The 24,242-nt window shown below is 42.8% G+C and overlaps 1 protein-coding gene across 9 annotated transcripts in view; it reads right to left on the reverse strand.

The window, feature by feature from the left end:
- Positions 1-22,942, reverse strand: part of NUDT12 (nudix hydrolase 12) — a 30,474-nt gene extending 7,532 nt beyond the window's left edge. For 3 of the 9 annotated variants that reach the window (XM_039545331.1, XM_039545336.1, XM_039545337.1), the window contains exons 1-5: positions 22,755-22,906; positions 19,679-19,892; positions 9,500-10,077; positions 7,670-7,837; positions 1,853-1,966 (exon numbers count right to left, since the gene is read on the reverse strand). In XM_039545331.1, coding sequence (XP_039401265.1) covers positions 1,853-1,966; positions 7,670-7,837; positions 9,500-10,077; positions 19,679-19,892; positions 22,755-22,863 — 1,183 coding nt within the window. In that variant the 5' untranslated portion in view covers positions 22,864-22,906. Of the gene's footprint in view, positions 1-1,852; positions 1,967-7,669; positions 7,838-9,499; positions 10,078-19,678; positions 19,893-21,792; positions 21,856-22,122; positions 22,239-22,303; positions 22,671-22,754 lie in introns of those variants that run through there. The other 6 variants (XM_039545334.1, XM_039545332.1, XM_039545330.1 and 3 more) reach the window with 6 other exon arrangements.
- Positions 22,943-24,242: the final 1,300 nt, after the last annotated feature.

Consider the following 24,242-nt stretch of genomic DNA (forward strand, 5'->3'; position numbering starts at 1 on the left):
TATAAAACTCAGAATTCTAGCTCTATTACATCTTGACAGTGCCTCTTGCTACTTTTCTTTTGTGGCTAATATTCAATTATTTTCTTCCATCTTTGCTTTAGATATGCAAGTGACATCTTCCCTGCCCGAATTAAATAATAACACAGGCATTACTGTTATATAAGATAACTCCTAATCTCTTCCTTAAATTATGTGGTCAAAGGCTCCTTAAAGTAGATAACCCATGCATCAACATAGGGTCTTATCTGCAGATATTTCCAAAATTCCCTTCTCTGAAGTTTCAACTGGATCTGCAGTCACTGGAATTTCTCTCAGGCAGATCTTAATATACTGTGCATCTTTCGTGTTTTCTATTCTGACTAGTAAGAGGATAGCCCATTAATGCAGAAGGTTGAGTTCAACCAACTAGGCGCTTAGCTGCCAGATAAGAGGCTGTCTTTTCACAATTTATGTTTGTTCTCCAACACTTGATTGTTAAAAGGTTTCTCAAGTAAATAATTAGCTGATGGGTGAACCTGGAAGAGTTAGGAAGCTCACTGGTTGTTTATCCAAACTAGCCAAATCTCTTTGATAAGCAAAACTGGTATGAAGATAGCATGAAAATATGCTGGCTCATGAGATTTCCAATAATACAGTCTTTAATTCAGCCTGGAAATACTCTGATAACAGGTGTCCTTGTATTTCAGAACTTTATGTCCACTCAAAACCAAAAAGTGCAAAGAGGTACAACAATGAAAAATACAAGGGAAGGTGGAACAAGTGAGGAAGTGAAAAAAAAATCTGAACTTTTACAACCTCTAAAATAATATTTGAGTCAATTCTTATTTTATCTGAACCAGTTCATTCAACCATATAGCAGAAGTCAGTCACACAGAGAATTTTTGGGCCTAGCTATGCATTATGGTCTCTTTAGTGAATAAGACACATTAGAGTAAGTGTTTAAAGAAATAATTTTTGCCCCTTTTTTCCAAAACAAAGGAAAGTCAATGATTTTGTGATTTAAATCACAGTTGTGGATAGTGACAAAAAACAAGTAATTCAATATTAAGCCTTAATCTCTGTCCTTAACATGTGCAGCCAAGTGCCCTCCTTCTCCCCTGCTGTTCATTTGTACCAAAACCTCATAGTAGTGAATGAGTACAGTTTATTTGTACTAAATTCTCTAGACAATAACGGAAAAGAGGTTTCAGCTGAAAGGGATGCCAACAAACTGAAAATCTCATTTCTGTCTGAAAATTTTGTACCCACTATAATTATGTTACTACCTGAGACTATTATTGCTGAAAACAGCTAGCAGAAAAAAGTATCTTCGCTTTACCTTGTGCATTTTACAAAGCTTTTTCAACTTTCACTGTTCCTCTGTACAGTCAATTAGGCCTTGATTCTGCAAAAACTTAAGCACATGCTAAATTTTAAGCATGAGTAGTCATGCTGAGTTCAATTTCAGTTTCTTCCTGGCCAAAAATATCCTCATAAATACCATGAGGGGAACAGAAAGAAATCCTTATATAGATGCGTTAAGATTTTTTTTTTTAAACTTAGGGCCTGGGATGATCTATCATAAAATGGAATTTTTTGAAATTAACCTAAACAAATATTCAAGTTGACAAATGTTCCTTTAAAAAAAATCAACTGCCAATATGTAAGGTGTGTGGAATATTTATTATAAAACATGCCAAATAGATAATATAAACATTTAGTTGACCTATTGTGGATCAAACTTCTGACACTCTTTTCAAAGTACAGCACTGTTTAAAATCAATTTGCAGGAAAATCCTTTTGAAAAGCTCCAGGGTAAGCTGGGATAGAAATACAAAATGAATTGACATCAAAGCCATGAAGAAAATCTCACCAGGCTCTACAAATCCAGCAAGGCAGGTAAACATGCCAGGAGGAAACCTCTTCTGCCTGCCTAAAAGGCACTGGTTCCCATCTGGATGAAGGACTTGCATTATCACTACAGGATCTGGAATGCACGTGAAAGAAATATATTTAAATTTTTGGGGACTCAAAATATAGTAACAAATTGCAGGCATGTACAATTCTTTGTTCAATATTCATGGTGTAAATACAGATATAGTATAGTTACGAGCTTGAAAGTCCAATTCTGTAGATGTCCCAACTCAGGTATTATCAGGGTGTGTTTTTTAACAAGATCTCTATTCACCTGTTTTTGTAATACACAGGCCTAATGGGGGTACTTAACTAGCCAACGTTCGAGAGCCAAGATAGAAATTACTTGCAACTGCATGCAATTTGTAGAAGTACCCACAGCATTAACCTAGTTACATATCCAACAGAAAGCAACAATTTCAGCAGCAAGAATGATAAGCCATCACCTTTTCCTCAGTCACAGATCTGTGGGATGTATTTCCAAATGAAAAACACTATAAAAGAGCTAGATATTATTATTATTATTATAATGACCTAAATGTTGTCATGTTTTTTCATTTTTACCCTTTTATTTCCTTCTCTTGGTTTCTAGTTCTCATTTTCTCCTTTGGATTTTTTATCCATTTTCCCTCTCCTCTCCCTGTATGTCTCTTTTTCTTTCTTTTAATTTTCTGTTTTGTTTTCTCCCCTTTCCATCAGTCATATCTACATTGAGCCTCTCCCCTTTTTCTATACAGTCTTCGGTTATCTCTTTGCCTTCTTGGTTGCCTCTCTCTCATTTAACCATCCTAATATCTAGGTTTTCTTTTTGCCTTCCCTTTCTCTCTCTCTCTCTGCCTTGGTATTCATCCTACTTGCTTTATCTTCCCTGCCTCACTGATCCTTCTTCTTGTATTTCCCCCTCTGTTAGAATGACTGATTTATCAATCTCACTAGGCAAATGCTTCTCAAAGATTGGTGTCTTATTCAAAAAGTACCTGCCATGGAGCACATTGTAGTATTTCAAATCCTGCTGGCTACCAGCTTTTTTAGAAAAAGGTACCACAAACAAATGTTGGCTCAGCAATTTTTCATTTAATCTTACTCCTTTTCTTAGTGCGTTCTGCTGCAGACTGTAAAAAAAAATTACTAATGATTTTAGTAAGTTGCACTGCAGTCCACAGAGCACAAGAGACAAGTGGAGCAGGTAGGATTAATAAAAAGGAGAAGCAACAGACAAAAGGAGAGAGAGAAGGGCCAGACAGACAACATACTATGATTGGGAGGGACACACTACAGAGTGAGGGGAAAGAAAAAGAGGTCAAAGGGTGAAGTATACAAGAAAAAAGATGGTGAGACAATGGAATGAGAGGAAAGATACAGTAACTCAAGCTTTTGAAAGGCTAAGGAGAGGAAGTATGGTCCAGTGATTAAGAAAGTAGCTTAGGATTTGGGAGACTAGGGTTCAAGTCCCTGCTCTACCACAGACTTCCTGTGTGATTTTGGGCACATCACTTAGCCTCTATGTGCCTTAGTTCTCCACCTGCAAAACAGGGATAATAGTACTTCCTTCCTCATAAAGGTGTTGTGAGGATCTAAAGACTGCGAGGTGCTTAGATACTAAGGTAATTGGGGCCATTTAACGAACGTAAATGGATTAAAAAAAAAGCATAAATTTCAAGAAAATATATTCTACATATAGTAAAGGGCCAACAGGGAAAGAGAGAGATTAAGAAGGAAAAATATGATGTCATGGCATAGGTAGGAAAGCTGTTTACTTGTTTAATTTACTTTGAATGTTTTATATTTCCCTGGCAGAAAGTCCACAACTCTGTAACTGGAAAGAAAGGACAGAATTCTCTCATTTGTTACCTACAGGCATGTGTCTTTTTATATGACAAGGGTTTCAGGAGCAGGCAATTTCCCCCCTGAATTTTACCTGTTTGTTACAAAAGCTTGCTACTTAAAATAGTTTCTTTAGTCTTTGAAGTATCCTCTATATTGCACAGCTGTCCCTAGTTTACGGTACAGTTCTAAACATCTTTTTCAAGTAAATGAAATAACCACCTTTTGCACAATATGTACAACATTCAGAATGTCAAGCAAAACAATTCTATAAATGAACCTTTACAGTAAAAAGATGTTAGATTATGGATTTTGGCACAAGATTCTCAAACAACTTTCCAAGTGCAGATGTTACATGGATAACAAAAGAAAAGATTCCAGCTCCATGAGATCTCTTGTCAGGGTCACCATTTATCATGGATTTTCTAGAACTGTTGCAGTTTTTATGGGGCGACCTGAATTAAGCACTGATTGCAGAATCATTTTACTGTCTTAAAAATTATTTCAGACTGTAAGATGTAAGCACATTGTGATGCCACACTGGAATGTTATCTGTATTGGAGTAACACCTAGACTAGAGTCTGAGGCCTTTTGTATGTAGCACTGAACAAGTACATAATACAAAGACAGTCCCTGCCTTGAAGGGTTTACAGTCTAAGTACCAGACCACAGACAGCAGGTAGATAAAAGAAACAGATGGCACAAGGAAATAATAGCATGGAATAAAGGCATGAAAGAGAGTGCTCGCAGTGGAAATGGTTGCCTAAGCACGGCAGAATTTTTTTTGTAAGTAACATGGCAGACGAGTTTTTAAAAGGATTTGAAGAAGGATGATGAGGTGGCTTTGTGGATATCTATGGCAAGCCCTTCTTATGATGAAAGACTGCATGAGAGAAAGCTGAATGTTCTTGATGGAAAATTTAAAAAAACAGGACAACCAAAACTGGCATCTTTTGCAGAATGAAAGCTTGCATCAATGTCCCTATATCATCTAAGAGAAGACAGGCTGGGCAGGGTTAGGCCATGAAGGCCCTTAAAAGTAAAGAAAACTAGCTTATGACCGATGCAGTGGAGAAAGGGGAGCCAGTGGAGGAACACAGAGAGATGCGTCATGTGGTCAAAGCAATGTCCCATAAAATGACTGTTGCATCATCATTTGGAATGGACGTAAGTGGGAATAGATAGGATTTGTCAAGGCCAGAGTGAAGGAGGATGCAATAATCAAGACCTGAGATGATGAGGGCCCGGATGCTGTGTGGATGAAGAGGAGAATGTTAATGTTATTTTAATCATTTGCTTACATTGTTGTAACATAGGATTTTTAGTGCTCTGCACAGCAACCAAGAGGCTGAAGTTGAATTAAAACTTTTTTTTTTTGTCATGCACAACTCAAAGAAAGACAGAGAAGCGTGGACTACTTTACCTTGAATAAAACCGACAGAGTGGGGTCTGGGGAGACAATTGAAAAAAAGACTTGGAGGGACTGAGTGAAGAGGATGGGAGAATTAAAAGAGATTAAGGTACATGAATACAGTGAAGTAAGTAGTGAATAATAAGATCATGTGAATAAGATAATGGAGCAAACAAAAATCAAATAATCAATTTGTAAGCACCTAAAAGATAATAAGCTAAGTAACAGGCAACATGGATTTGTCAAGAACAAATCATGTTAAACCAACCTTCTTTGACAGGGTAACAAGCCTTGTGGATGGGGGTGGGGAGCGGGTTCTGATGCTGTATGATTGAATATGACCATTTATACCACTGTTATGCATTTGAAACAAATCTTGTACAAAGTATATCACTTAAGGTGTCAATACAGAAGTTATGATTTGCTAAATAAGATTATCCTGTTTAAATCCATGTGAAGTTATGAATATTGGCTATGTATCTGTATCTCAAATACATTTGTTCCTGGGGTAACAACAAGAAGGTAGCTTGCATCCAGTCTTGCCAGCCCACTGTGAGTGGACTAGTCAAGCTTGATGGCCCATTAAGGACACTTCACTCTAACAGTGGGCCATAGAAGAAACTCATCCTGCCCAATAAGCCTTTCTGAGGATGCCTCAGCAAGTATATGGGTAATGGCTGCCCATGTGAGTCATCAAAGCATGTAAGGATATGTGATATGCTCATGTGACTCTGGACTCCATCTTGAGCCAGTATAACTTTCCAGGCATGGCAAAGAGTGTAAAAGACCCCTGAGATATCTCCATTTTGCCTTTCCTGCCCTGATTCTCTGGAGTATGGACTTACAACAGAACAGAGCATATTAAACTATGGACTGAGGACTTTCCAATCTTTTGGAAATTACCAGGGAGACTTTACAAACTAGCAGTCTATTCCATTCATTGCTTCAAACATAATATAAGGACTTTGCAACTATTTGTATGTATATGATCTATTAACCATTTTTAACTCCTGTCTTTTTTCTTTTATTAATAAACCCTTAGATTTTAGTTACTAAAGGATTAGCAGCAGCATGATTATTGGGACACATCTGAGTTATATATTTACCTGGCCGTGTGGCTGACCTCTTGGGATTAGAGGACTCTATAGGTGATGAAACTGATTTTAAGTAACCATTCATCATAGAGGCCAGTGTCTGGGTGGTAAGACAATGGCTGGAATGCCTAAGGAGACTGAATCTGAGACTTCCTGTTAACCAGCGTGGTGAGACAGAAGTTTACTTTTGTTACTGGCGTGGTATAATAAGAATAGAATAACCACCAGTTTGGGGTGAGTATGCCCTATTTCTCAGCGGTTTGTCCTGAACCTGGTATTCTCAGCTGTGACCCACTGAGGCATGCTGACAACTGTCTCATCTGACGTTCTCATAAGCATACTAGAGAAATATAGCTTACACAAACCTACTATAAGGTGGGCACACAGCTGACTGGAAAACTGTACTCAGAGAGTAGTTATCAATGGTTCATAATCAAGCTGGAAGGAAATATTGTGTTGGTTCCCACAGCGATCTGTCCTGGGTCTGGTTCTAGTCAATTTCTTAATAAATGATTTGGATAATGGCATAGAAAGTATATATGTAAAGTTTGTGGATGACACCAAGCTGGGAGGGGCTCGAAGACAGGACTGGAATAAGAAATGGTCTGAAATAAATAAGATGAAATTCAATAAGGACAAATGCAAAGTATTGCTCTTAGGAAAGAATAATCAGTTGCACAAATACCAAACAGGAAATGACTGGCTAAGGAGTATTGCAGAAAAGGATCTGGGGGCTATAGTGGATCACAAACTAAATAAGAGTAAAAAATGTAATACTGTTACAAATGCAAATACATTCTGTGATGTATAGCAGGAGTGCTGCAAAAAACACATTAGAAGTATTTTTTTTTCTCCTCTGCTCATCATTGATAAGTCCTCAACTGGAGTAGTGTGTCCAGTTCTGGGCCTCACACTTTGGGAAAGATGTGAACAAACTGGAAAAAGTCCAGAGGAGAATAACAAAAATGATTAAAGGTCTAGAAACCAAAACCTATGAGGAAAGACTGAAAAAACTGGGTTTGTTTAATCTGGAGAAGAGAAGACTGAGGAGGGCACATGATAAGTCTCAAATAGGTAAAAGAATGGTATAAAAAGGAAGGTGATAAATTGTTCTCCTAATCCATTAAGGGCAGGACAAAAAGTATGGGTTTAAATTGCAACAAGGAAAATTTAAATTAGGCATTAGGAAAAATTTCCTAACTGTAGGGGCAGGTAAGCACTGGAACAAATTACCTAAGGAGTTTGTGGAATCTCTGTCATTGGAGGTTTTTAAAGAACAAAGTTAGACAAACAACTATAAGGGATAGTCTAGATAATACTTAATCCTGCCTCAGTGCAGGGGATTGGACTAGATGGCCTATCAAGATTCTTTCCAATCCTACATTTCTGATTCTATGATACAAGCCAGTTTTCTTCATCCAATTGTTTATTTTTATGATATTCTTACCAACTCTTGGGTACGATGTATTGTGAACACCTTGGAGACTGGGACAGTCTTCTTTTAAGCAGGTCGTCTTGTAGCCTCCTTCTTCAATCTTGGTTGCACTGCCACATGTTGGACAGAATTGGTATCGGTTATGCCATGCTAGAACAGATCTGGCCTGGGCTACTACTCCTTTAAAAGAATGCACCAAAATGAGAAGAGTCACATAAAATCAAATTACAAGCTTTATAATCTTTTAAAATATATAGCACAACAAGAAAATTATCGTAATTCAACAGGAAAATCACACTAAAACCACACTTTTAAAATGTCCTCTTGATAATCTCATATTGTTCAAATTCCCTTATCTATTTTCCCTTGTAACTATGTTAATTTAAGGCCTGCATTGTCCTGAACCCTGTGCAGTCATTTACACTAGTGCAGGACATAAGAGTTTCAGGGTAACTGTACCTCTATTCCCCCTCTCGTGATCTCTAGATAGCATCCACTTAAGGTTTCAGCTCCCATCAAGCACCTCTTTTGGAGGGAGACCTGTGTCTCTCTCCCTCCTGACCAGGAGTTTTAAGACTGTACAGCTCCCTGCCTTACACTGCAAAATCCCAAGCAAGCCAGACTGCCTAAAAGCCAGTGCCTGTGCTTTGCTGTCTCTTCAAGTGCTATAAACAGTGTATTTATTGCCAGCAGCTGCAAATTATACCAGGTATCGGAGGGGTAGGTGTGTTAGTCTGGATCTGTAAAAAGCAACAAAGAGTCCTGTGGCACCTTATCGACTAACAGACATATTGGAGCATACGCTTTCGTGGGTGAATACCCACTGCGAAAGCTTATGCTCCAATATGTCTGTTAGTCTATAAGGTGCCACAGGACTCTTTGTTGCAAATTATACCAGAGATTTTTTCTAGGCAAGCACATTTATCCTTAAGGTAAAAGCATTACAGAGAAAACATAAAGAAAACACTACACATATTAGGGACTCACCCATCAGTCTTATGGGGCCCTAGCAGGCCAGACTTTCCAATCCTTCTGCAAGGATTGGGGCCCATCTTGGATATAAGGTCCTGTCTGTGTGCTGATTCAGAAAGATGGTCCTGAGTTAATTTAAACTCAGTCTTTTTATATTAAAAGTTCTTTGTTTGTCTGTTGGTTTCTGAAAAACCCTGTCTGAACCAGTATATGAAAGCCTTCCCCGGAGGTAGTACTTCTCTGGGGGGGGGGGTGTTTATAATTAAGTGATTCACCTTAATCACTCCCTATTGTTTTTAGTTCCTGGGGAGCAGTAGGAACCCTCCCCACTTAGAGGTAAATAAAATCCCCGGGCCAGGGTTACATAAACCACTCATACACTTAATGCAACATGTTCCCCACAGATATTGCATACAGTTGCAATATTATTGTCTGGTTTTACAGACATTAGTATCTTTCAACTGTGTATGCAAATTTTTACACAACCAGTTGTAACTAGTGAAAAAATCAGGTCATGGATCTCTAATTAAAACCCCTGGAAACAACGGAATTTGCCTGTACTAGCTGGCTGTCATTTTTTAATTCAATCTTTCTATAAAAAACGTTGCACCTTTTATGTGAGGATCGCAATGCATACTTCAAACAAACAACAAAACTCTTCTATGTGGAAGATATATATTATTACAGCTTATTATGGGCATCACGGAAGCACACAAATTGGGTAGGGATTTGCTTAAGATCATGCAACTAATCAGTAGGAGAGGGGCAAATAGGAGCCAATACAGAAGCCCTTCCACGGCCCTTCTCCCACTCCCCATTTGCTCTTTTCTGACTAGACAATTGCTAAAAGTTACATTTTGGACATCTTACCAGCTTCTTTTTCAGGCAACTGCAGCAGAGCAGGCATTGGAGGATGAAGAAAATAACAGTCTTCATGCTTCTGTTTAAACTGTTCAGCAAAGGTAGAATCTATGCTGAGGGCAAACCAAGCAACTAGTCCATCTTCTTCTTCCTTCAGAATTCCTCCATTCAGAGTAGCCAACTGAAGTTCTACTCCAAGAAAAATCAAGGTGACTTTTTCAGTCTGGCTCATGTATTCCTTTACATCCTTGTGGCACAGCCTGCAAAGCCTGACTTCAGGCTGCTGGGAACCATCTCCCCCTCCACTCAAAGTGACCAATGGGTTTAAATTTGAGAAAAGGATGTATACTGTGGCTGGATGGTTTTGTTTTGTGTTTAACCATTTAGAATCTGTTCTTTTATCACTCCTTCTATCCAGAAGTGTCCTGCTAAAATAATTTTCATACTCTATTGTATCGTTTGGCAGGAAAAAAGGCTTCTGTCCACCCTTAACATTTGCTAGTAAATTAGCTATATGCTTATACCCCCAAAATTTAGCAATGTCTAGTGCAGTCTGGCTCGATTTATTGACAATGGACCTGTCACACCTATAAACAGAAAAGAAAAATGATGGTTACCATAGTGACTGTGATTCTGTAAGAGTCTTGCTGGAGCAGATTCTCACTGTGAGATACATCCACACCACCACTGAGTTTTGGGGATCTTTAGAAAAGTAGTCCCAACTGGGGCCATGTATGTACTCTTTCAAAGCAATGAACATTTAGAAATGTGATCATAAAATGACCTTATGTTCCTAATACCTTCATTCCCTCCTGCTAAATCCAACTGTTGGAGTCTTAGATTCTAAGGCCAGAAGGGACCACTATGATCATTTAGTCTGACCTCTTGTTTAACAGCCACAGAACTTCTTCAAAATATTTCCTATAGCATACCTTTTAGAAAAACATCCAAATATTATTTTAAAATCGCCAGGATGGAGAATCGACCATGATCCACGGTTAATTGTTCCAATAGTTAATAACCCTCATTGTTAAAAATGTACACCTTGTTTCCAGTTGAATTTGTCTAGCCACTGGATCATGTTATGCCTTTCTCTGGTAGACTGAAAAGCTCATTATCAAATATTTATTCCCCAGGTAGGCACTCATAAGCCTGGTCTACACTAGGCGTTTAAATCGGTTTTAGGAGCGTAAAACCGATTTAACGCCACAACCGTCCACACTAGGAGGCACCTTATATCGATTTTAATGGCTCTTTAAATCGGTTTCTGTACTCCTCCCCGAGGAGAGGAGTAGTGCTAATATCGGGATTAACATATCGGAATAGGGTTAGTGTGGCCGCAAATCGACGGTATTGGCCTCCGGGCGGTATCCCACAGTGCACCACTGACCGCTCTGGACAGCATTCTCAACTCGGATGCACTGGCCAGGTAGACAGGAAAAGCCCCGCGAACTTTTGAAATTCATTTCCTGTTTGGCCAGCGTGGAGAGCTCATCATCACAGGTGACCACGCACAGCTCATCAGCACAGTTAACAATGCAGTCTCCTGAGAATCGAAAAAGAGCCCCAGCATGGACCGCTCGGGAGGTACTGGATCTGATCGCTATATGGGGAGAGGATTCAGTGCTAACAGAACTGCGCTCCAAAAGACGAAATGAAAAAGTATTTGAAAGAATTTCTAAGGCTATGACGGATAAAGGCCACTGCAGGGACTCAGTGCAGTGCAGAGTGAAAGTTAAGGAGCTCAGACAAGCCTACCAGAAAACCAAAGAAGCAAACGGAAGGTCCGGGGCAGGTCGAAAAACATGCCGCTTCTATGCTGAGCTGCATGCAATTTTAGGGGCTGTGCCACAAGTACCCACCCTGACCGTGGATTCCGAGGTGGGGGTTGTAATCTCTGCCATGTCTGAGGATTATGCAGACGGGGAAGATGAAGATGAAGAAGAAGAGGAAGACCTAGCAGAGAGCACACAGCACTCCGTGACCCCCAGCAGCCAGGAGCTTTTTATCACCCTGACGGAATTACCCTGCTCCCAGCCCTCACAAGCAACTATTCCAGACAATGACGCCATGGAAGGGAGCTCTGGTGAGTGTACCTTTGCAAATAGCAAACATTGTTTTTTAAGCAAGCCTTTTTTAATGATTGATTTGCCCTGAGGACTTGGGATGCATTCGCAGACAGTATAGTTACTTAGAAAAGTTTGTTAACATGTCCGGGGATTGAGAGGAAATCCTCCAGGGTCATCTCGATGAAGCGCTCCTGTAGGTACTCCAGAAGCCTTTGCAGAAGGTTTCTGGGCAAGGCATCCTTGTTCCGCCCACCATAGTAGGACACTTTACCAAGCCATGCATGTAGCAAGTAATCAGGTATCATTGCGTGGCAAAGCATAGCAGCGTATGGTCCCGGTGACTGCTGGCATTCAAGAAGCATCCGCTCTTTATCTTGTTCTGTTATCCTCAGCAAAGTGATATCGTTCAGGATAACCTGGTTAAAAATCAGGAATTTAAGTAAGGGGGGTGGCCATTTTTCTACTGGGTTCATGGAATGCAGCAGCTTAAAAAAAAACACTTTCCTGCACGTAGCGAAGCGGGGGGAGGGGAGGAGTGAAATGCCGATGATCTTTTCTGTTTGGTCACCGGCGATCTTCCCCAAGCTACCAGACACACAGTGGGTGGGGGGGAGGTGGAAGGTTGTTGATTAGCAGGGAGCTAGCGTGGTATTAGCCATGCGTTGGGGGGGAGGGGTAAATCACTGAGACAGTGGCTTACCATGGCCGCATGCAAGCTGAATTCTGATGCCTGGACCTGTGTCTGTGAGATCTGTAACTCCAGAGCTGCAAGCACTCACTATTAAGATGAAAAATGCAACCTTGTAGGGAAATCACATGTGCTAGGTGAATAGTGATGTTCACTGTGAAACAGTATAACCATTGTTCTGTAAAATGTATCTTTCTAAATATTTATCTCCCTCATGCAGCTGCAAATTTTTCAACCATCCCTCCTCCATCCCAAAGGCTAGCACAGATAAGGCGGAGGAAAAAGAAGAAGCGAGATGAGATGTTCTCGGATATTATGGAAGTTACACGCAATGAAAGAGCTCATCTGAATGAGTGGAAGGACGTGGTTTCAAATTACAGGAAAGAGGCCAGTGAACGTGAGGACAGGAGGGACAACCGAGATGAGAGGTGGCGGCAGGAAGACCGGCAGGAAAATCAGAGGTTGCGGCAGGAAGATCAGCAGTGGCGGGATGCAACTCTGGGGCTGCTGCGTGATCAAACTGACATGCTCCGGCGTCTTGTGGAGCTTCAGGAACGGCAGCAGGATCACAGAGTGCCGCTGCAGCCCCTGTATAACCACCCTCCCCTCACCATGTTCCTTAGCCTCCTCACCCAGACGTAAGAACGCGTGGGGAGGCCTGCACCCGCCCACTCCACCCCCGTGGACAGCCCAACCAGAATGATGTCATTACTCTGAATTTTTTTTTTTAAATGGCCTTCTCCATCCCTCCTATCCTCCTCCCAAAGCACACCCTTACTTCTCTCCCTCTTTTTATAATGAATCAATAAAGAATTCATGCTTTTTAAATGAGAGTGACTTTATTTGCATAAGTAAGCTGTACTCGAAGGGGGAGGGGGAGTTGCTTACAGGGACTGAGTCAATCAAGGGGGTTGGGTGTTCATCCACAAACACAGCAGTCACACTGTACCCTGGCCATTGATGAAGCTCGTTTTCAAAGCTTCTCTGATGCGCACCGCTTCCTGGTGTGCTCTTCTAATCTCCCTGGTGTCTGGCTGCGCGTAATCAGCGGCCAGGTGATTTGCCTCAGCCTCCCACCCCACCATAAAGGTCTCCCCCTTACTCTCACAGAGATTGTGGAGAATACAGCAAGCAGCAATAACATAGGGGACATTGGTTTGGCTGAGGTCTGAGCGAGTCAGTAATGTGCGCCAGCACGCCTTTAAACGGCCAAATGCACATTCCACCACCATTCTGCACTTGCTCAGCCTGTAATTGAACAGATCCTGACCACTGTCCAGGCTGCCTGTGTATGGCTTCATGAGCCATGGCATCAAGGGGTAGGCTGGGTCCCCCAGGATAACGACAGGCATTTCAACATCCCCAACTGTTATTTTCTGGTCTGGGAAGTAATTCCCTTGCTGCAGCCGTTTAAACAGAGTAGTGCTTCTGAATACGCGAGCGTCATGAACCCTCCCTGGCCATCCCACGTGGATGTTTGTGAAACGTCCCTTGTGATCCACCAGTGCATGCAGCACCATTGAAAAGTACCCCTTCCGGTTTACGTACTGGGTGCCCTGGTGCTGCGGTGCCAAGATAGGGATATGGGTTCCATCTATCGCCTCCCCACAGTTAGGGAATCCCAGTGCAGCAAAGCCATCCACTATGGCCTGCACGTTTCCCAGAGTCACAACCTTTCGTAGCAGCAGCTTAGTGATTGCTTTGGCTACTTGCATCACAGCAGCCCCCACAGTATATTTTCCTACTCCAAATTGATTCCCGACTGACCGGTAGCTGTCTGGCGTTGCAAGCTTCCACAGGGCTATCGCCACTCGCTTCTCTACTGTGAGGGCTGCTCTCATCTTGGTATTATGGCGTTTCAGGGCAGGGGCAAGCAAGTCACAAAGTTCCATGAAAGTGCCCTTACGCATGCGAAAGTTTCGCAGCCACTGGGAATCGTCCCACACCTGCAACACAATGCGGTCCCACCAGTCAGTGCTTGTTTCCCGGGCCCAAAATCGGCGTTCAATGGATAGAATCTGCCCCATTACCATCAGGATCTCCAAAGCGCTGGGGCCCGCGGTTTGAGAGAATTCTGTGTCTACGTCCTCATCACTGTCATCGCCGCGCTGCCGTATCCGCCTCGGTTCGAAGGTCCTGGTTCAGCATATACTGCACGAGAGTGCACGAGGTGTTTAAAACATCCACGATTGCGGTATTGATCTGAGCAGGGTCCATGCTTGCTGTGCTATGGCGTCTGCACAGTTCACCAAGCAAAAAAGGCGCGAAACGGTTGTCTGCCGCTTTCAGGGAGGGAGGGAGGGAGGGGTGAGGCTGTACCCAGAACCACCCGCGAAAATGATTTTTGCCCCATCAGGCACTGGGATCTCAACCCGGAAATGCCAAGGGGCGGGGGAGGCTGCGGGAACTATGGGATAACTACCCACAGTGCAACGCTCCAGAAATCGACGCTAGCCTCGGACCATGGACGCACACCACCGATTTAATGTGTTTAGTGTGCCCGCGCGCACTCGATTTTATAAAATCTGTTTTACAAAACCGGTTTATGCAAATTCGGAATAGTCCCGTAGTGTAGACGTACCCATAGACAGTAATCAAGTCACCCTGTAACTTTCTCTCTATTAATCTAAACAGATTGAGCTGCCTGATCTATAGAGACAGGTTTTTCTAACCCTTTAATCACTCTTGTGGCTCTTTTCTGAACCCTCTCTAATTTATCAACAACCTTCTTGAATTGGACACAGATTTCCAGCAGTGGTCACATCTATGCCCAATACAGAGGTAAAATAACTTCTCTACTTGTACTCGTGTCACAGGACAGTAGAAGTCTGAGAAAACCTGTAACTACCTAATTAACTTTAATGCAACACAACATCAGAAATTAAGGGAGTCCTGGATCAAAACCCAGAAATTGCTCCAGGCCTAGAGAGAATAGATTCCCCTGCAGAAGGGGAAGAACTAAGATGGACCACCCAGCCCTTTTATAGCTTTGGCTCTGAACATTCAGTGCTGCAAGAGGGAGCTCCTGCAGCTGTAGTGGGCAATGCTTTCTAGAAGGATCCCAAAGATCAATGGTACTAAAAGGCATATTCCACAAGTGAGAATATGCAGAGGAAACAACATCAAAGAAGAATCAGGGAAATAGCCTGTTAGCAAAACATTTCTACTTTCAAGAAAATATTTTTGTTTGTAATCACTCTACTTTTCTTGCCTAATTCATTCAAAGAAGAAACATTTCAGCCTTAGTGGCATCACAATGGACTATCTTGGAAACAAGTGTGACACTCAGGGTACATCCATACTTACGGCCGGGTCGACGGGTAGCGTTTGACTTCTCGGAGTTCGAACTATCGCGTCTAATCTAGACGCGATAGTTCGAACTCCGAACGCGCTCCCGTTGACTCCGGAACTCCACCACCGCGAATGGCGGTGGCAGAGTCGACGGGGGAGCCACGGACTTCGATCCTGCGGCGTCTGGACAGGTAAGAAGTTCGAACTAAGGTAGTTCGACTTCAGCTACGATATTCGCATAGCTGAAGTCGCATACCTTAGTTCAACCCCCCACCCTAGTGTAGACCAGGCCTCAGAAGAGGCAAAGATTCTGGAACCCTTTCTCAGAGGTCTGCAGAATGAGCATTTTAAAATCTGGCTTTGGGCGAAGAGATGATCCACAGAAATCTCTCTCTCTTACAGAGCTGTCCACAGAATGAAAGAGCTGGAGAAACACTGCTGTAAGGCATATATTAAACTATTCATAAAAAATGTTAGAATACTTGGGATTTCAGTGCATATAATCTGTTTCAGACTAGGAGGAAAAGATCACAAGCATAAATAATACGAAACCAATCCATACTCTCATACAATTTGACTTGTGAACTTTCCTTTTCCAATTAGGATTACTTGTTCATTCAGGGACAAATTCCACCCTCACATATTGACATGCAACACCAGTTCTCTCAACTGGGAGCTAAGCACATGCCCTAACAATCATCTTCTATGGGGAAAATCTGATCCTCACTTTGTAAAATGTTTCAAGTTTAAAATATTTTCTTATAAACCAATTTTAAAATCACTGAACAACAGCATGCTGTGAATTCTTATATTGAAAATAGCAATTTTGGTAAACAGAAAGTTCTGAAATACTATGATTGGGAAGTTAGGAAAAGAATGCAGTTGTTTTTGTAAATACAAACCCTGGTGGATGATGGACAACAGCATTACCATAAATCACGAAAAAAAATAGTAGATATTGGGTCAGATTCACCTGTATGTTCCAACTGCTTTGTATTTCTCCATGGGCTATTTTCTGTTGGTACTGATGCTTGCTTATAACAATCAGTGGGGAATTTATAGTAAAGATTGGATTGGGAATTTTTTTTTTAAACAATGTAAAACAAAATTATTTAATCTTGTAATTCTACTTCCCTGAAGCTTTCACTTTTAAGAAATCTCAGTTCTGAGTTTTAGCTCCTTAGCAAGAGACTGACAAAACTTCCCTAACTCTTAAGGTTTTTTACCTTTGAGGGTAATGGGGCAGAGTGAGAGTAAGCCCCCTATTTATCATGTTTAGCTCAAATGCTGCCCCTCTGAATATTTCAATAAACTCCTTTGACTGCTTGGAAAGCAACACTCAGAGAAAAAAAGCCAATTCAAGATGAAAATATGCGCCTCAGAAAAATGAAAATAAAAGTGGAAGAAAAAATACTTCATAGATTAGTAGACTTTAAGACCAGAAGGGGCCATTAAGATCATCCAGTCTAACAGACAGGCCAGAGTATTTCACCCCATGAGTCCTGCCTTAAGTCCACTAATTTGTGACTGAATTTGAGCACCTTTTAGAAAGACATCCAATCTCGATTCAGACTTCAAGTGATCGAGAATATACATCCAGGGTAGTCCATTATTTTTTGTCAAGGTCCAAATTTCTTGGTCAAGGTATAGTCAAGGTCCAAACTCCAGAGAAAATAATAAAAATGATAAGTAAATATTTGAGGACCTTTCAAAAAGCCTCTGGCAGTCCAGATTTTGGCCCGTGATTCACCTGACAACTCTAAGCCACACCTTTAGTAGTCTGTTAATTAGTCTCACTGTTATAAATTTGCCCCTTATTTCCAGTTTTATTTTTTCTAGCTTCAACTTCCAACCATTGGATCTTGTTGTGCCTTGTCTGTTAGACAAAGAGCTCCATCTTCTGCCTGAGTAGGTATCTGTAGATTGCGATCAAGTTGCCTCTTACCCATCTCTTCAATAAGATAAATAGACTGAAATCCCTTGAGGCTCAATTTTGCATGTTTCAAATAATTCTTGTAGCCTTAAAACTCCCTTTAATTCTTCAATATCTTTTTTGTGTGGAAACAAAACTGGATACAGAATTCCAGTAGTGATCTCACCAATGTTCTATACAGATGTAATAACGCCTTACTCTTCATTTATACCTCCAACGATCATATTAGTCCAGGGGTGGGCAAACTACGGCCCACAGGCTGGATCTGGCCCATGGGATTGCCAGCCCCGAGCCCCTAACCCCCTGCCTTGAGCCCGCTGCCGCACCCCAGCCCCCTGCCGCATCCCACACTCCAACCCGCTGCCCTGAGCCCTCTGCCACACCCCTCCTGTGCCCCAACCCCCTGCTGAGCCCCCTCCCTCAGTCTGCACCCCTCCTGCACCCCTGCCCTGAGCCCCTCCTGCACTCCACACCCCTCCTGCACCCCAACCCTCTGCCCTGAGCCCCCTGCCACACCCCGCACCTCTCCTCCACCCCAACCCCCTGCCCTGAGCCTCTGAGCCCCTTCCTGCACACCGCACCGCCTCCCACATCCCGCACTTCCTCCCACACCCCAGTCCTACATTCATGGCCCTGCATTCAATTTTCCCACCCAGATGTGGCCCTCAGGCCAAAAAGTTTGCCCACCTTTGTGTTAGTCCCTCTTGCCATAGCATCACACTAGGAGCCCATATTCAATTCATTATCTAACAAGACTCTAAGTCGTTTTCAGAATCACTGCTTTCGAGAATCCTGTAAATATGATTTTCATTCTCTGTGACTTGATGTGATCTTGCATTTGGATACATTAAAACACACTGTTTGTACCCAGCTTATCAATCAATCCAGATTGCTCAGTATTAGTGATCTTGTCTGTCATTTTTTACCTCAAAGAAGGTATCCTCCAAACTCTAAGGCAGGTGTAAGGTTTCCCATCATAAAGAACACACATTGTTGCTTGAGGCAATCCAGTAGTAGGAGAGGGCCTCAGTCCATGATGGGCAAAGAGGGTGTAATGAGTTAAAAAAAGATGTGGACAGACCACCACTGAGTTTGGCCAATTTGTGGCGGCCAAAATGGTCCCTTGGGGCTGTGGATAGCTTTGTGCAAATTATAGAAGCCATCAGATGACTTATTTAGCCAGGGATTGGATCAGGTATGGTTGGTTCCAGGAATGGGGGAACAAAAAGGTGACAAAGTCAACTTTGCTTCCTTCTGCTCTGATGCAAAGTACAGCTCAATTGCATTAGAAAATCTGTCCCTTACTCAGGCTTTAGTTTTGAGGGTTTTATACTTCATAGCATTCTAGTCCAGCTTTGTGTTGGATTTACAATAGTATGCCTGGGGTGTCCAAACAAGAGCTTTGAGGCAATCTTTATGTTCCTTCAATGCTCACAATGTTAGCAGCCATATCTAGCAGTACTGTGGTTGACTTGAAGGCAGACAACACAACATACATGGTAGTCAGTCTTTGACATTGGTTTGGTGTGCTGGCACGGTATGAAGATGTTACATGGTTTTCCTTTCTCCTTAGAAGCCACACTTAGAAGGCAGTGGTGCACAGAGGGAAGAGTTGAACCAGCTGAGAAGTAAGTGCCATGTGACAAAACAAAGAAATTCAGCATCAAGTAGTATTAAGATCCTCTAATAAAAGGCATGGCACAGTAGTGCCCTAATTCCAGTGAGAACAGTGCTCGCACTGGAGTACTAAGAAATACAAGTAAAAGAAAATACCATAGAAGTACTGAGGTACTAGTCAACAACTGTGCCAAGAAAAGCACTGAAACAAAACTGTTTGCAATACAATAAAAAGGCAAGTGCTGGATTAGAGTTAAGGCTTTGAGGAAAAAATAACTGGAATATTTAGATTTATTAAATTTAATATATTCAACTTATACATGCAAGGGGAGTTGTGCAATGGTCAGTTTAGGGCATGGCTCATGCTTTACCCTGTTACCACTACTCTCAGGAATGAAAATAACCTTACGCGATAGGAGAGTTCCACCAGTTTGGCATGAGGAACTGAGTAAGATCCCAACACAGGAGGTAACTTCAGAGAAGAAAGATGTTCATATGGATCTGTATATAGTGGTCATTGAGAGACACTGATCAACGGGGCAGGAAGGGTACAATTAGATCCTAAGTAAAGGATCCTCTAACTTTCTTACCCTTTTTCAAGAAGAATTTGTACAATCTCAAAGTGTCCATTTCTGGCAGCATACATCAAGGCTGTCCAACCATTCTCAGCAACTTCATTGATAAGGGATGGAGAATGACTGCATAGCGCTGTCAACCTGATCTTGTCTCCAGTAGCAGCAAAACTGTGCAGTTGAGAAATCATTTGGTGCCTGGGGTTCCTTTCAGTGTTTGTCATTGTCTTACCTATGTTAAAAAAAACCAGAAATATGTCTGAACAAAATTTGGATTTTATATTATTTAAAAAAGAAAGAATAAAGAAAAAATATAACTTGTAGAACAACAAAACTCACCCACAATTATCACCAGGAAAAATGATACAATCGTAACAATGTCATGTGTAGTATGAAATTTAAGAAAATCAATTAAATTCAATGTTGATAAATGTCAAGTAATGTACACTAGAAAATATATTCCAAACATACAAAATAATGGGGCCCAAATTAGCTGTTACAGATGAAGAAAGAGATCTTGAAGTCATTGTGGATAATTCTCTGAAAACCTCTGCTCAACATGCAGCAACAAGTCAAAAAAGCTAACAGATTGTTAAGAACCATTAGGAAAGGGATGGATAATAGAGTAAGTATCATAACACCACTATATAAATCCATGGTATGCCCATACTTTGAATACTGCATAAGTTCTGGTTGCCTCATTTCAAAAAAGATATATTAGTATTGGAAAATATACACAGAAGGGCAACAAAAATGATCCGGGGGTATGCAACAGCTTAAATTTGAGGCGAGATTAACGAGACTGGACCTGTTTATTTTAGAAGAGATGACTAAGTGGGGATATGACAGAGGTCTATAAAATTCTGAATGGTGTGGAGAAAGTGAATATGGAAGTGTTATTTACCCTTTCATATAACACAAGAACTAGGGGTCACCCAATGAAATTAATAGGCAGCACGTTTAAAACAAACATAAGAAAGTACTTCTTCATACAACCCAGTCAACCTATGGAGCTCACTGCCAGGGGATGTTGTGAAGGCCAAAAGTATAACTGGTTCAAAAAAGAATTAAGTAAGGAGGTGGATAGATCCATCAATGGCTATTATCCAGGATGGTCAGGTCAGGGATGCAACCTCATGCTTTGGGTGTCCCTAAGCATCGGACTGCCAGAAGCTATGACTGGATGACATGGGATGGATCACTTGATAAATTGCCGTGTTCTACTCATACCCTCTGAAGCATCTGGCACCAGTCACTGTTGAAAGACAGGATACTGTGCTAGATGGACCACTGGTCTGACCAAGTATGGCCATTAATTTCTAATGAAATTGTCATCACCAAGCAAGTTTCTTTATATCAAAACTCACATGACAAAAATCTCTTTCCTTACACATTTTCCTCCAGGAAAGAAAACTAGCTTTCCGAGAGACCTGAAGATTCAGTGAATTGAAGGTAAACACTGGTGCTCAAATAACAACAGACACCATCAAATACTTCTTGACTGTCTTGGAAGCTGAGACAGAAGACACAGCAGTGAAGGGCCAGGAGTGCCCCCCCTGCTGGCACCACAGTCCCAGCAGCTGAGGGGGGAAGAGAGTTGGCTGTGGACTCAACCCCCCCTCCCCTAATCAAGCTATGAACGTCTGGTGTGGCCAAAGGAGCTGGCCCATGCAGCCAGGGCTGTGGACAGCTCTGCTGGTGGGGGAAGCAGTGCAGTCTGGGGTGGAGGGGGTATCCCAGGAGCCATGCAGGAAGTGGGGGAGATGAGGGGCGGTCTGGGGATCCACATGCATGGATGGTCACAGAAATGGAACCATTTCACTCAGAGGTGGTCCCCTTTACTTAGATTGTCAGAAAGGCACATTGACAGGTCAATTTGGAAGCTTGCACAATCATTGCCTCGCTCTGAACATGCAGGACTTTCAAAGCACTAAACAGCTAATCCAACAACTCTCACTAGCACTAAATTTATTATATATATAGTTTTATAGCTCCAAGAAAAAAAATAAAGTTTCAGCCTCAGATTTACCAATAACAAATCTAGATTCTCTATATGTTAAATGAAAACAATGAAGTTCAGAATTGCGTGTGGTCTCTAGTGTATATATAAAAATATATATTTTAAGACATACTTTAATTGCCATGTTAAAAGGCTCAATGACAGGCCACAGAGGATGCATCCTCCTGGATACCAACTGTGAAGGATAATGGAATAAAATAAACCACCCTGGACCAAGGCTTAGAATCATAGGACTGGAAGGGACCTCAAGAGGTCATCTAGTCCTCAAGAGATCATCTAGTCCAGGCCACCTCACAAACACCTCTTACTAATTTCATTTTGCTAGTGTGCCACACAATATGAAAAAAAATACTCTCAGAAAAATATACTTGAGATAAACTTTTTACCAAGTCTAAAAAACATATTTAAAAAACATTAAAGATGAAAATATTGATACATGTACCTATTCAGGAAAGAGCACAAAATCAATCGTGTATCGTGATCAATCTATGTGGTTTATTAAAAATATTTCTGGTCATGTTTCTATGAAAACAATATCTATTTCTCCCATGTTCACACCTTGCCAGCCCCTTTGTACAGGCCAATGAAATGGGAACAGAAGGTGCTAACCCCCCCAACCTTACTCTTAAAGAAGGAAGACAGGACTTGGGCTTCCTTCCAGGGGGGATGGGACAGAGCAGGATGAGAACCACGGGGACAGAGTCCGTTCCTGGTCTTGTTGAGGCTGCCCAGGAGAGGTGACAGCCGCACCTCGCTGGCAGCTGCGTGACAACCGTTTTTTCAGCAGGGCAAACCCACGTGCCCGCGCTGCACCAGCCAGGTTTCCGTTAGGCAGTTTCTGGTCCGATAACCGCTGAGGCGGAACGGTCCGGCTACGAGCCCCCAGGAGCCTGAGGAGGGGGCGCGCCGGGCCTGCAGCGGCGCGAAGGGCCGCACTGCTGAGAGGCGAGCGGCGGCTCACATGAGGGCGGGGCTGGGACGGTGGGAGCCTCAGGCCCCCCAGCACGGGCGGGAAGGCAGAGGGGCGGGTTCGGGGCGCTGGACAAACCCCGCTCCCCGGGGCGCTGCCGTTACCGTTATGGAGGAGGCGGGCGCAAGCGGAAGAGAAACAAATCTCACCACGGCCCGCTTCCGGTCGGGCAAAACAGAAGCGCCCGCACTTCCGGCGGCTCGCGCGCTGCATCCTGGGAGCCGCAGTTGGTGCCGGCCGGACTGGGGCGGTGTAGCCGCGCTGCGCGCGCCCAGTTGCCCACCGGCCGCAGGCCCCGAGTCCGTTTCAGTCACAGCTCGGGCGCCTCGAGCTTGGTTAGTGCAGGGCCGGGGGCGGAAGCCTGGCTGCCCCGAGCCTGGTCTGTGCCCTCAGGCCCGGTCCTGCCATGTGCGCCCTGCCCGCTGGCGAGTGCGCATGGCGCCTGGCTCAGCCCTGTGCCTTGCCCCGCAGTAGGTGCTGCTGGGCACTGGGGCCTGGAGCCGCACAGGGACTTGGAGGTTGCAACACTGAGCATTATGCTTAGAAAACATCAGAGGAGCGGCCCTGTTAGCTGCAAAGCCTGAGTTGGGAGCCTCGGCTCCCCCCATGCAATGAATGGGGAGAGTTGGGCATCTAATTATTAGGGTTGCCAGTTTTGTTTGGATGTATTCCTGGAGATTTAACCATGTGACATAATCTTGAATTCCTAGCGGGCTGGCAACCCTACTAAGAATGGGATTAACAGAAACCAGCATGCTAGGTGGGGAGCTGCCTCAACTAGCCAAGGGGAGATGCTGGCGAGAGGGGTGTGTGACAAGCCCTTCCTCTTGCACTGAGTGAGGCACCTAAGTTGTGGCTGGCAGGAAGTGTTTGTCTCTGTTAGGGATCCACAGGCTAGGAACCCTTCTATTGAAGTCAGATGATATAGGCACCTAAACCATTTCTTGTGAGAATGAGTTAGATGCCTGCCTTGCTCCACACAAAATGGCTGAGGCGGGAGGAGGTGATGCTGCTGTCCACCTTATAACTTTTAGACTAGTGGTTAGAGCACGGACCTGGGACATCAGGTCAATTCTCCCTTGTGTCTTATGAGAAGAAAATAGGTAGGAAACTCCTCTTCTAAAAGAGTGTTGTAACCACTGAGCTATGGATTATTCTGATGAGGCCCCCTCCTGTTAAAACTCTCTCCTGTTAAAACTGTTCCACTGTGTACAAATAATAAAAGAGTCACTGGTGCAGGAGGACTGGACACTGCATCTCACACCTTGCAAGTGGTCATGCTAACCCCAAATGTACAGATTCATATTCTCGCTTTAATGACTGTCTTTGGCCTAATGACTTAAGTATTTATCCAAGGAGCAACAGCTTCATCAGGAAAGATCTTGAGTACCCAACGTTAGAATAGCTATAGCTCCATAAGAGGTGGAGAGACAGCTCTTCAAATCCATCCTCCTATCAGTCAGAGAGGGAAATTGAACCCAGGTTTTTCTCATCCCAGATGACTCCTTTAACCACTAGGCTGAAAGTGGTAAGGTGGATACCATCTTCTCCTTTGGTTAGATTTTGAATGGGACCGGATTTGGTATGTGGCC

This window comes from Mauremys reevesii, linkage group 6 (genome assembly GCF_016161935.1).
Source record: "Mauremys reevesii isolate NIE-2019 linkage group 6, ASM1616193v1, whole genome shotgun sequence".
NCBI lineage: Eukaryota > Metazoa > Chordata > Testudines > Geoemydidae > Mauremys > Mauremys reevesii.